This window comes from Meles meles, chromosome 14 (assembly GCF_922984935.1).
Source record: "Meles meles chromosome 14, mMelMel3.1 paternal haplotype, whole genome shotgun sequence".
Lineage (NCBI taxonomy): Eukaryota > Metazoa > Chordata > Mammalia > Carnivora > Mustelidae > Meles > Meles meles.
In genome coordinates, this window is record NC_060079.1 from 30,361,076 (window position 1) to 30,374,865 (window position 13,790).

General features: G+C 43.0%; 1 protein-coding gene across 3 annotated transcripts in view; it reads left to right on the forward strand.

The window, feature by feature from the left end:
* ENOX1 (ecto-NOX disulfide-thiol exchanger 1) overlaps nucleotides 1–13,790 on the forward strand; it is a 581,569-nt gene that overhangs the window by 438,786 nt on the left and 128,993 nt on the right. For all 3 annotated transcript variants that reach the window (XM_046028124.1, XM_046028126.1, XM_046028125.1), the window contains 2 exons: nucleotides 5,305–5,411; nucleotides 9,482–9,599. In XM_046028124.1, the coding sequence (XP_045884080.1) occupies nucleotides 5,305–5,411; nucleotides 9,482–9,599 (225 nt within the window). The remainder of the gene's footprint in view (nucleotides 1–5,304; nucleotides 5,412–9,481; nucleotides 9,600–13,790) is intronic.

The following is a 13,790-nucleotide window of genomic DNA, read 5'->3' on the forward strand; positions in this document are numbered from 1 at the left end:
ATTTATTTATATGCCAGAGAGAGAGTGAGCACAAGTAGGGGGAGCAGCAGGCAGGAGAAGGAGCAGACTCCCCACTAAGCAGAGAGCTCAATGTGGGACTAGATCACTAGCACCCTGAGATCATAACCTGAGCTGAAGGCAGATGCTTAATGGACTGAGCTACCCAGGCGGCCCGCAGAGAGCTTGTTTCTGCAGGGCCTGTTTCTGGGTAAACGGATGTCCTGTTCTGAGCTTTCCTTCTCTTAGACTGAAGGCAAGTGCTTCTAATGGTAATTTACAAAGCTCTCTCCCAAGTGAGAAGTATGTTCTGAACTCAGCAGATGTCGAAACATTTTGAGGTGGAGGAAAGTACAAAAAAAAAAAAAAAAAAAAAAAAGATTATTAAATTATTCTTAATGGATTTTAAAAAAAACTCTGAAGATTATACATATACACATGTGTGTTATGTGTGTGTATGTGGGTCTATTTACACACAGCAAAGAATGACTAATCACTAGTAGGATATTCAGTTAATTGAACAAGGAGAACCCCAGACAGAGGTGGCTCTGATGTGGTTGTGGCATACATAGGCAAACCCAAATCCAAGTCTACAAATGCCCGAAAGTCACAAAATCAAAACCTAAACACAACCAATCACAAGCAGCCAATTAGACCTGAAGCTGTGACCAATCCATGATTTCCTTGTGTTGCTTCTGCTAGAAAAGCCTCTCCCCAGCTCCTGCCAAGAAGGGGAGTGCTCCTAACCACTTCCTGTTTGGCACAGCCTGATTCCATCCATTTTGCTCAAGTAAACTCTTCAGATTTTTAATAGACCTCAGTTAATCTTTTAACGAGGGGTCTGCAGCTGCAAAGAGTGATTAGCAACTTCATCGAAGCTCTGTTCCCCTCCTCTTAGGTTCACTTATACCTGCTGGATATATGTTACAGAATCTCATATGACATCTAACACTGACTTTCAAACATACTGTGAAAAAAAATCACTTTTAATTTTTTCTTGATTCTCAAATAACCTAATTTAGGCAAAACATTATAATGTAGAATTTGGCAGTGGGCTGGGGGAAATTTGCAAGGTGTGTGAATGTAGATTTAAGTTTTCCAACTGATCTCTTTCTATTGATAGTACTTTACAAATATTTCTGTGTACGGCTGATCCAGCCTCACCTGGGACCTCGGAGCCTCATAGTCTCTAGCCCACCGGGCGTGCTACCGGCACGGGGTGGGGCTGATCTGAACTTGTTCCTCTGTAAGCTGCTTTTTTGAACAAATGCCGGTACCATCTTGTTTACTATTTTTCTCTTCTCTGAGCTTTCTGGTAGAATTTTATTTTATTAATTTTATTATTATTTTTTAAGATTTTATTTCTTCATTTGAGACAGAGGGAGAACACAGAGGGAGAGGGAGAGTGAGAAGCAGATTCCCCACTGAGCAGGGAGCCCCACTGGGGGGCTCGATCCCAGGACCCTGGGATCATGACCTGAGCCAAAGGCAGATGCCCAGGTACCCCTTAGGTAGAATTTTAAAAATTCAGTTCAGTTAGTAACTACTAACAGTTTTATTATATATAGAACAAGTAGTATGAATTATATACCAGGGAAGTAGTGAGTGGTGGTCAAATTTGGTGATTTGCTTTTTGGGGTTCCCTGCTGGAGACAATAAAGAGTGTACACTGGGGCCCCTGGGTGGTGCAGTCAGTTGAGCATCCGACTCTTGGTTTCAGATCAGGTCCTGATCTCGGGGTCATGAGATCGAGCCCCAAGTCTGGAGCCGGCTTCAGATTCTCTCTCCCTTTCCCTACATCCTGTCCACTCACGCGTGTTCTCTTTTAACATCTTAAAAAAAAAAAAAAAGTGTATGATCTTTACCTGTGACATCACCACCAGCAATCATCCTGATTTATGATTTTGAAAATCTGCTGTCTTTAAATCACATTCATTAAGGCATACTCTTTGAGGTGGTTTTTCCCTAAGGATGATGAATTCCTGCTGATCCAGGCACTCTTTCTGAGTCCTTTTGTGTGCCCAAGAACTTTCATTGCAAGACAAATGGCTGGTTGGGGGCAGTCTGCACAGAAATGAGAGAAGTAAACTGGGCCTTGGAAACACTATGAGAATATTTTTTAAACCTAAGCTGCGTTCCACAGTTTTTGGTTTTGGAGGGGTTCTTTATTATTTGTTAATATATGTGGAGAAAGTATAAAACTTAGAAGTAAAAAGTTAGCCACATGTAGTTTTGCTTTTAATTAATTACCATACCGAAAAAACATAATTCCTGAAATTGAGAATAGTCTGGAAAATTTAAGACCTGTCTCAATTTTGAGTCTGAACCCCCAGTATTTGTTTCAGCTCTATCGAGATGGCCTTCAAGCATGTCAAGTTCAGCATGTTCAAAAGCAAACTCTCTACCTTCTCTCTCAGACTTCCTCCTGTGCTTGTCCTCATGGTCTCTATATACTTTCCCAGCCTGAGCCATCCTTGTCTCCCCTTCTCCTTGAAAAGGAGACTCATAGCAAGTCAGCCACTTGTGGTACCAACTCACTCCCTCAAATGACTCCTTGCTCCTGCCTGTACTGTAATGCTCTGCTTTAACTCAAGCCTTCATCATTTCTCCCAAACAAATCCTACTCAGATGTGTGCCCTAGGGCTACAATACGAAGTTCACCAGCTGGCTCAGCATCCACTGTCCTTCTTCATCCATCCTCATTCAGCATTTGCCCAACCCTACTAAGTCCTTTCATGACTCCATACTACCCTTTGAACTCAGGAGCAAGCATTGATCCATCATTTAAGGCCTAGCAACAATGATGCCTTTTTGGGAGTTTTGGGAGTATTTCCTGACTCCACCTACTGAGTTAGTTACTGTGTCCCCATAGCATCCACACGTCTCTAGCATAGGGTAATTAACTGCTTATCTTTCTTTCTCCCTGGAGCCTGTGATCTCATCAAGGACAAGCACTGTCTTAATTATGTATTTCTAGCAGTCAGTCGAGTGTTTGGTAACTAGAGGATCTCAGATGTTTACTGTACGAAAGGATGGATGGATGGATGGATGGTTGATTGCATTGAAAGTATGTCCTCGGATATGGTAACAACTTGTTCTAAATAACTGAAACACGAAACATTTGCCACAGAACATGGCTTGAGTATGTATGAGAGGATCTATTTTTACCCTTGAACTTGTGCAGTATTTGGCCACTGGGTCTTTTTTCTAAGTGCTTTCCCTTCCATATGCTTCCAGAGGTGTTACTGGCCACTCTTACCTTCCCTCTACTTCACACACATATATGAACAGAAAATTTTCTCTCTAGTTTATTCCCTTTATTAACAACCTTTCTTGATTGATGGCAGAATTTTGACTGCCACCACCCAAATATTCAGCCTCAATCCTTACTGCCCCTTCCCCTCTGGATACCACAGTTCTCACTCTTGTAGATGGCTGTTATAAAGCTCTACTCTTAAAGCAGTGGGGTTGGGTCCTCTTTAACAGGCTTGTGATTACCACCCTGCCAGATAACCTCATCTGACTGCGGATTTCACCAGTGCATATTGGGCTGACTGCTCTGTGTTGCCCCTGCAGAAGGTAGCTTAAAGTTCCCCATGACCCCAGCCTGCATGTAGACAAAACAGCAGGGAGCCCGGGCATGAGGGCAGAGACAGTCGTCCACCGGCTGTGCTGCCCTGGAGCCCAACAGAGGTCTGAGAGCTGGTGGTCAGGTACACATCCACACCTAGAGCAGCACACATTGTGTGACCCTGTCCAGACAAGGTGGGGGAAGGGAGCCACGTGTACGCATGGAGAGTGTGAGCGAAGGGGGTGGCACCTCCTCCTGCTGCAAACTGGGTGCAACCAATTCATCATGTGACCTGATGATAAAGTTTGATGAGTAGGAAGGTTTGGAGTTGGGATTCTTTCAAGGTAGTAAAGAGTAAACATCACAACCTTTGTGAGAATTACGCATTGATCAGGAAGTGGTTGCTCATTAGCCTTATGAGACATTTACAGTGTGATAAGTGAACAGAATCTACTTTCCTTCTTTGCTCCATCACACTCTTGTTTGTTTTGTGGGCTTCTTTTTAAGATTGTTGTTCTTCTGTGGGGATTACTCTATTACTCTTTGCCATACTTTGGACACCTGGAAGATTTGGAAGAGCTTTGATGCCCTTTTTTATAATAGAGCCTTGGGAATCACTTAAGAAGGATTTATGTTAGATAGAGTATTAGCATCCATGAGAGGCTAATTCTAACTGTGCCTTCCTAACTAAATATTCAGAAATTCAAGTTTAATTGTACGGTTAATTCGATGCTATGATTTCCTAATCCCATGCTTATTAGATCAATAACTGTTGGTTGGCCCCATGCCTAAGATCCACTACTAAGAGCTCATGCCCTTCTCTGTATAGCTTTGTTCAGAGCCCCCCAACATTTATCATTCCAGTAGCACTCTGCCCAGGAGCCCCAAAAGTACTAAATGAAGTCCAAGTGAGAGAGTTAGCACTTCAAGGGGTTTGGGAGGGCAGCCTTATGAAAGTGAAAATGATAGAACAGAATGGTACATGATTGTGATGAGCTACAGAGGGCACCACGTGGTGTTTAAATGCGATCTGCATGCCTGTACAGCTGGTTGGGGGAGCCTTGGTCTGTTTGAATGGAGGCTATGGCTCCTGGTCCCTGCCAGAGGGCTGGAGGGCTGACTGCAGTGAGTGCAGGGGCTGGGAGGGAGAGGGGCAGGAAGGAGAAAGGAGCCAAGGAGTAAAAATGGCCGTTGAGATTGAGGGGCAATATGAAATAACTACTCATTGCCCCAGCTTGGAACTTGGACATGGTTCTGTCGTCCGAGGACTGCAGTTGAGTCCTTGAGATGGAGACCAAAAGAGAAAAGATATGTGTTTGGCTTTTCCTCATTCAGCCCCTCCACCCCGGCTTCACCTCTAAGCCCCCAACCGGCATTACTCTATCCATATATCTGTATCTGTATGACAACTCCAGAGCTATCTCTGTAGATCTTGGTATATAGACATAGCAAGTCCCATTTTTAAACAAGAGCTGTGGAATGCTTGGAAGCCGATGCCCATGTCTTCCCAGTCGTATTTAGAATTTGTTTTAACCTAAAGTTATGGAGACTGACTTGAAGGGAGACCTCCCCAACCTTGCTAAAATGTAAGTATAAAAAGGCACAAATTGGATGGATATTGATGATGTTATTTCTACTGTGACATCATCCATAGACTCCTAGTGTCTTTGCTTTGCTTCCCTATAGTGATCACAACATAAATTACTTGTCTTGTTTGACTTCCTTGTTCACCAAAGTTGAGCAGATTGTGGCCGTTTTCAACGCTTCTACCAGACAAAAAGCTTGGGACCATTTCTCGAAAGCTCAGCGCAAGAACATAGACATTTGGCGAAAGCACTCGGAGGTTGGTGATTTTATGATTACTTTTTAACCACCATCACACAGCTGGATTGGCAGAGAATAGTGTGGCTGCAGCCATTTCGGTTTTTGTTATAGCGGGCAGCTGTTGTATCGTTGTCCTGTCTCATTGTCAGCTCCAAACCCAGCTCAGACTTGGGCCTTAGCCAGAAGAGCAGCTGACTTAATGCTTAGAAAACAGAGTGCTTTTCTACCCCTGCAAAGGAAGAAAGGCATCTCTCCCATTCACAGCAAAAAGCTCGGAAATAAGCCAAGACACTTTGCCTGCCTATTCTGAAGAAAAGTGTAATGTAAAATAGAAAACTGGCTTTTTAAATAAATATGGAGGGTTTTTTTTTTCTCCCCAGTGTTCTGCAACATGATGATGATGCTTTGCTCTTTGGGCTAGAAATGGCAAGTAAGCCTTTCTTCTGTGCCTTCCCATCATAAACCATGCCCTAGTCCCCTTGCTAGCCAGCCGGGTATGTAACAGCTCTCCCCAGAGCGCCTTTCCCTGGGGGAGCGAATGTCCAGGCTAGCCAGAGTCTACCTTCTGCAGCAATGCATGTGTGAAGTGTGAGTATCCACCCCAAGGAAAGAGGCCAGACCTGACCTTCCTTGCCACCCAGAAAGACCAGAATGTGTCATTAGTCATTGGTCGTGCAGCTGTTATTTTTAACTTCACAGTTTAGTGTACGCTTTGAACCTGTCGTTTAAAAGTAAGTATACTATCTTTGTTTGCTTATTTGTTTTTTTTGTGTTTTGTGGTTTTGTTTTTTTTTAACGAGAGAATGTTTTCCATTTGGATGCCTCTCCATCTCTAGCATGTTAATATTAAAGTTCTCTAAATGATACTCCCCTCTCTCAAAATCCCCAAACTTATAGAAGGTAAGGCTTGTTTATTTAATAATTTGGGCTCACACTTGTAAAATAAGTTTTTTTATTTGGAGTTTGAAGAACCACAAAGTACAATAACATCAGTCATTTGGGTAGCATTTTAAGTGCCCATTAACTAACGCTAAATTACAGCTAAATACCAATGGCACTAAATGTAACATCCACATGAATACCAAATGAATCCTTTATTATCACTATTATGGTGAATACTGAATGACTCCACAATAATGGGACACTTAAAATGCTAGTGCAATTTATTAAGAAGGACATTTTTTTATTTTGTTCACAAATACTTAAGAAGGTGGCTGGTGACTGATGTAGTTCTGTTCCTCTGTTCAGGATTATGAGTAAGGAGGAAGTGGGATTTCTTCTAATTTTTCAGGGAAGAAAAACAAAGGGTGCTTACCTGCTGCTCTCCCAGACACTGAATTGAGACCTGCGTCAAGGTTGATTTTCAGGAGGAGAGAGAGTCCTCGTTTAAGATGAAATATACAGATCGAGGGTTTTAAAAACACAAATTGAAATCCATAAACTGATACAGATTTGGGAATAGAGGGTCTAAGAATTGTTTATCTAATTTTTTTTTCCTTCATATAAACAGCAAACATGATTAAAAGAAATGTTAAGGGGAAGGCAAGTGGCATTATGCTAATGATCTGACATATGCTAATGATCTGACATCAAAAGGCTGTCATTTGTATGTGAATGTTAGGAAATAATCCCTTATTGATCTAAATCACACTTCCCACCGGCCTGGTCTGCTGCCCCTAGCCCTGGTCCCCAAAGGAACGGGAGCTGTGTCCCCGCTGCTGAGCAGGGCACACGAAGCTTCCAGCTTTGTTCTGCTCACTTTGCTGGGTCCACAGGGCGTAGCAGAAATGGATGCACATGTTCCCGAAAGGTGCTCCTGCAAAGCGGCTTTGTGCCTCCCTGCCACTCCTACCACCTCTTTTGATATTCTAGGAAATAGAATTCTAAATTACCTTTGATTTTCTCTCCTACATGTCGCTTAATTGATTAAATACCAGTTGGTAATTTAACATTGTGGATGATTTCTCTGTTGCGTATAAGCTTGATAATTGGCTTGATTTTTTCCGCGTTCCCATGTACAGCATCTGTTAATTATCTGCAACACCTTCGCAGATTTATGAGAGTGTACGAGTGATTTACTGCTGAACCAGAGGCACCCTGTGGAAACACCCTCGGCTTTTTTTTTTCCCCTCCAGTTTTTTTTTGTTTTTTGTTTTTTTTCTTTCCAACACCCTTCCACACAAGAACAGCTACAATATGACAGTTTGTCATTAATTGTGGGGACGCAACAACAGGCCCTTTCAGCCTCATTTATTCCTTCCACCTGACTTTTTCTTGTTTCAAGTATTTTCACGCCACCTCTTTAGGAACTGGGTTCTTTGTCAGTAGAAAAATTAGCTGTACACAACCTAAAGGCGTCCCCACTAATCACACGTGACATCCGCCTCCAAGAGCCACTGGTGTTATTTACGGCGGAATTGGCACCTCTTTCTACTGGCCAGTGGGGTCAAGTGAGGAGGCACTGCCCATCCTCCTGGAAGCCTCTCAAGGCTCCCCATGATGGGCGTCCCTCTCCCAGGGACCTTGACTCTCTGCCCTCCTTCCCCTTTCCCGGTCCTCTGCAGGGCTCATTCCCAGGGTTCAGAGTTGACCATGAAAATACTGCAAGCAAGACCTAATTTTCTTTTGGTCCTACTACAGTTAAAATCTGTGAGCTAAGGAGAGAGGAGAGTTCAGAGAACCTGTAACACAATAAAATATGCACATCCATTAGATGGACACTAGAACTATGTTTAAAATCATGCCATTAATACATTAGGTGTTATAATTTAGTTTTATTGTTATTCAGAAGCAAAATTATTTTAGCTCTTTGACTTCTATTTAGAGATTTCAATTTCGGAGGTGAGAAAAAGAATAATGTAGTTCTTTCCCTGTTTTATTTTGTTTTCTTGAGGATAGTACATTTGCAGATCAGAACTGGTAAGGATTCACAAATACACAATATTCAGCTTAATACAAATTAATATAATTACTTACTATGAATAATTAATGTCCTAGTTTTTTGGCAAGGGAGTAAAAAATTTATTGTGACTTGTTACTTTTTACAGTGAGTTTTCACATATACTCTTTGACTACCGTCACTCCTCTGGTAAATAGAGAAAGTAAGATATGATCCTAAGATCTCTCAGTGATGTCAAAACAGCCATCACACAGAAACACTAGACGCTACATGATGACATGAAACACCAAAAAGAAGGCATTGGTTCTATTTTGTCATCCAGCATCTTTGGCATTTTTCCATTTCGCTATCTGAATAGTGTGTGCGTATGATCACACGTGGGCGTGCACACACAATGTAAGGGCACTACTTTTTTTTTAAAGATGTTATTCATTTATTGGAGAGGAATCATAAGTGGGGTTGGGGCAGAGGGACAGGGAGAAGTAGACCCCGTGCTGAGCAGGAGCCCACACCGGCTCAATCCCAGGGCCCTGGGATCATGACCTGAGTTGAAGGTAGACGCTTAACCTTAACTGACTGAGCCACCCAGACACCCCGCAGAGGTGCTACTTTGCGTGAAGAATTATAGTTGTCTATGTTATCAACTTAGCAAACCAAGTGTCTACCATAATCCTAAGGAGTTTTGCATGCATTAATTTATTTGATCCTCAAAACTGTTATTATCACAGTATTCCAATGAGTAAATCAAGGTTTAGAGAGATGAAGAAACATTCCTGAATTTACACAGTGGTCGACAAGACCTTTTATAAATGTCATCGTGCATTTTTCTTATCATTAGCTCAGAGTCCCTCCCATGTGCCATTCATGGCAAGAGGCATTTCTGTGGAATCCTACTAGGTGATGTTATTATCCCCTTTTTGGCAAATGAGGAAATTGAGACTCAAGAGATGAAATAATTTGCTAAAGACACCCTGACTAGTCACTGGTGAGCAGGGGTTTATCGTGGGGTCTTCCTACTCCCCCACAGCTCTCAGAACTTTATTCCAGATTACCTGGAGCAGTGTTTGGGAGGGGAACACTTCAGGTTCTAAGCATTCACATATCAGTCACAGTACACCTAAAGACCACTGGGAAAAGGTGTGTGGACGTGTGTCTGTGACTCTGACAATCCTCCTGTCTTCTGCTTTCAGGAGCTCCGGAACGCTCAAAGTGAGCAGCTCATGGGCATCCGCCGTGAAGAAGAGATGGAAATGTCCGATGATGAGAACTGTGATAGCCCTACTAAAAAAATGCGAGTCGATGAATCAGGTAATGCTGACGATGGACACACGCACCCCTGCGAGGTGCTGTCATGAGGCGCCATCATGGTCTTCCTCACGCACCCCTGTGAGGTGCTGTCGTGCTCTTCCACATGCACCCCTGTGAGGCGCTGTCATGAGGTGCCATCATGGTCTTCCTCACGCACCCCTGTGAGGTGCTGTTGTGCTCTTCCACACGCACTCCTGTGAGGCGCCGTCATGCTCTGCCTCACGCACCCCTGTGAGGCGCCATCATGAGATGCCGCCATGCTCTTCCATATCTCAGGTGGGGATGTAGGTATTAGGAAATGGCCACGTAACTCACTTTTATTTGAGTTATACTAAACCTTCATCTTTGTGTGACTCTGCTTTTTATTAATAGAACTCGTAACTCCTTCTTAGGGACATGGTGATTTAAATTGCTCCAGTTGTTTCTCCATCCATGGATCTAGGGCTGTTGTTTTTTTCTCAGGGATATTTGCCTATTCCCATAAAAATCCTTTTCCAGAGCGTGGCAGCCACTGCTGGTGCTGAAACGCACATAAAATTTGGTTTCATTCAGTGTACTTCTTATGTGGGAATTCTTTAATCTCAGACGAAGCTTTCTAGCCTCTGAGCCAATGTGCTGGGGAATGAGACGTTTTTCCAATAAACGTTACCTAACCCGTAATCAAAGGGTGGCCCCATTTGGTACCAAGAAAGGAGTATCACTCCTTCAGTTGTAAAAAGAGAAGCTGAGTGAGAACCTTGCTTTATGTGCTCTGCCTGAACCAAGAGGCCGATTGAAATCTCTTTTCTCAAATTAGATGTAAATCTCAGTATTGCAGGCAAGAGAAATTCTCACTCAGATGTGGGAAACACCAAGGGAGACTGCTTGTCTGAGTGTAAGAGTGTTGTCTAAAGGGCCTGGGAAGGACCACAGTTGCCACCATTTCCAGAAAAGAAAATCAGAGGGTTTGCGTAGATTTGACCTGTCTCCTCACACATACCTGTGACTACAACTACTCACCCCTCTCAGGCTCTTTAACAAAATCCAGAACAATGTGTTGGTAGAAGCCAAAATCAAGATTCCAGCAGGGTCAGATTAGCAAGATTGCAAAGTGGTCAGAGCGTTATGTTTCTTCAGGCTTTAGAGAGGGCCAGGGACATAAATGATGATCACCAGAAAGTGCTCTGCATCCAGGCGGTTACAGAACGGACTTTAAATTCATTAGAGTAGTGGTTCTGAACGTGTGGTCCCCAGTCCAGCAACATCAGCATCACCTAGGAACTTGTTAGAAATGTAAATCCTCAGGCCCTACTCAAGGGAATCAGACACTCTAGGGGAGGCAAAGGTGGGTGTGAGATCCAGCAATCTGTGATTTAAATCCTCCCGGGAATTCTGAAGCATGCTAAAGTTTCAGGACCAGTGTCTTAGAAAATTTCCCTTTCATCCTCAAATTCCACTCATTTAAATCTTTTAGAAGCTTAGCATAAAAGCAGGCACCATGCCACTATTTTTTGAAGCCATATATCCTTTGTCTGAAAAATGAACCTAGCATTTATGTGTCAATGTATGTCTCTTATTAAGTGGAGATGAGATTTCTCAGGACTGCTTGATTATTGGACTTGGACTTGCTTATTTGAGGGTGGCAATCTCTATTCTGCAAGCCTTCATTTATCAAAAGAAAAGAGCGAGTTTTAGTGTGAGTTTCTTAAATTTAATGAGATCTTCCGATAAATAAATAAATTTTTTTCCGCTCAAGAAAGCTTTCATCATTTTTGAAGTTTCTAGATGAGGAGCAAGTTTACATGAAACTTGGATCTTTAACATTCTTATAAGGTAGGTGTAGAAGAAAAGAACTGAATCCATCAGAAATTCTTGTTTGAACCCGTGACTTTTTTTTTTTTTAATTTGGGGGTGACATTTCTTTTTAAACAAGTTGTCAATTTTCCAAGTAAGGAATATGTATAATTTCTTAGTCTGCTCGGAAGAGGACAAGAGTAAGAATGGCTCAGAACAGTCAGGTCCAACAGGAAGTCTTACAAACCATGGCAACAAGCACAGACCAGCAGCATCAGCCCCTGAACTCTGATGGAGAAGGACTCAAAGAGCCCTTTGCTCAGCGGGGGCACGAGATCCTCTCTGGAAGCTTCACTGAGGAGCCCGCTTCCCAGATCTCTGTTGGTTTTTTTTTCCCCAAGCATCTAATAGGAGACTAAAGCAGGAGCTGAACTTTGAGTTTTCCAGGCTTATTCCTTGGTCAGCAGTATGAATGAACACAGCACCGAGCATGTTTTGTACCGAGTGCTGGGGGAAGAGATGGAAGAACTGGAGTTCAAATGCCAGGTCCCTAGGAGTTCAAAGTCTTTTTTGTGCTTTTCAAAAATGAGATGGGCCAGAGAATGCAGCATGTGGTTGATGGAGGAAGTTCAGGACCAATTAGAGGGAAGGGAACGTGACTAACATTTTTATTCCTCTGGGCCCAGAAGATCCCACCAAAAGGCTGGCAGCTGTTTTTCCTTCTACCCAGCATATTCGGGGACATAACCTGACAGCAAGGATTTCCATCTTGTCCTTTGACCAAGCTTCCTCCAGATCCCTGCAGACTACAGCTGGAAGGGGCAGGATTGAGACCCTGAAGCCTAAGGGAAACACCTTTCAGTGAAGTTAGGTGACTCTGTATTCATTTTAGGTGCAAACTTGTATCTGTCAGTCACCCAGGAGCAGGCATCTCAAAACTTAGCGCTCCAATTCACTGACAGCAATTGCCAAGGACTGACCTAGAAGTAAATTCCTCTATTCTTTAAAGAATCCCTTGCCCTCCTTTCTGCTGAAACAGTGAACTTTTGCCTCCAGCCTCCCGGGAAGCAGGTGACCCAAGACTTCTTGGGAATTCCAGGAGAGAACATCCTTCATGGAGCCTCCTGCCTGAGAGGACTGTAACAAGACCACCTCTTGGGGATGCGTGAAGCGGGTCCCCCTCGGCCTCCCTTGCTCTTCACCTCTCCTAGCGCAGAGACCAAGCTGCATGGGTTTTATTTCTGAGGGGGAGATGGAGAGAGTCAACTTTGGTTTCTAGAAAGGACAGGATTTTTTTTGTGAGGACTGATGTGATAGCTTGGGTTTATTTATTTATTTTTTTAAAATCTGTGTTTTTCCGTGTATCTCTGCTTTTCTGGTTATGAAGAAGACTTCCGTTGTACTTTTGCTTTTTACCACACATAATAACTTTCAGTGTGTCTTTGGCTGGAGAGCTCCCCGACATTGCCATCACTACCATATAATTCTGGGCAGGCGGCTCACTATTCCTTATCAGTTGACTCTTACAGGGGAAAAAGAGTTTGCTGGAGCAAAACTAAGATGCCGATAAAAATGAAAATGAATTTTGTTAGTAAATTTGAAAATCAAGACAGATTTATCGAAGCATTCATTCAAGAAGATTGGCATCCTGCTCCAAAGCCTATGAAGATAATTTTTGATAAAAATGCAAATTTATTGCTGCAAAGTCTGCCCCTTACTAGAATTAAGTCCAACTTTGCTCCTTCTTCCCCTCCCTCCTCCAGGTTGACAGTGGGTTTGGGGAGGAGTACACAGGGAAAAAAGGGAAGAAAAGAAGATGTCTGTCCAGATTGTTAGGCCTCATGTGGTGGAGCCGAATTAGTTGTAGGACTGTGGAGTCAAAGCAGGTAGAGCCCTTCCAACCTTACTTAGAGCGTGGCGCACATAGCAAATGCTCAGTCACCGCGAACTCCTCTTGCCTTAGTTGCCCTCTGGCACCTGGCTGGGCCTTTCTCCAAGTAAATGAATTTTGTTGACTTCAATTGCATATCCCCTTCTTCTGGTCTTTTTGATGCCTTTGTCCCATAAGTTAATGGGAAGGGTGTAACCCTGAGAACATTTGCTCTAAATTTAAATGGCAAGCATTAAGAAGCTTGTTCAAACAAGGATGATTCATTTCTCCAAAATGTGCAAAACTTTTATGCATTCAGAATCCGGCGCCACGTGCTGAATTGACTAGGGCCCAGAGAGCTGACGCTCAGCATCATTCTAATTATCAACAGACATTTGTCAAGCCCTTCTTGTGCTCAAGGCACTGTGGATCTAGGAGGTATAGAAAGGGCTAGACACCATCTCCCCTGCCCTCAAGAGTGTGAGATGCTTTTTGAAGAGAAGAAATACGCATTTTAAGTCAAAAGTATAATGCCTAAAAGCCTAATG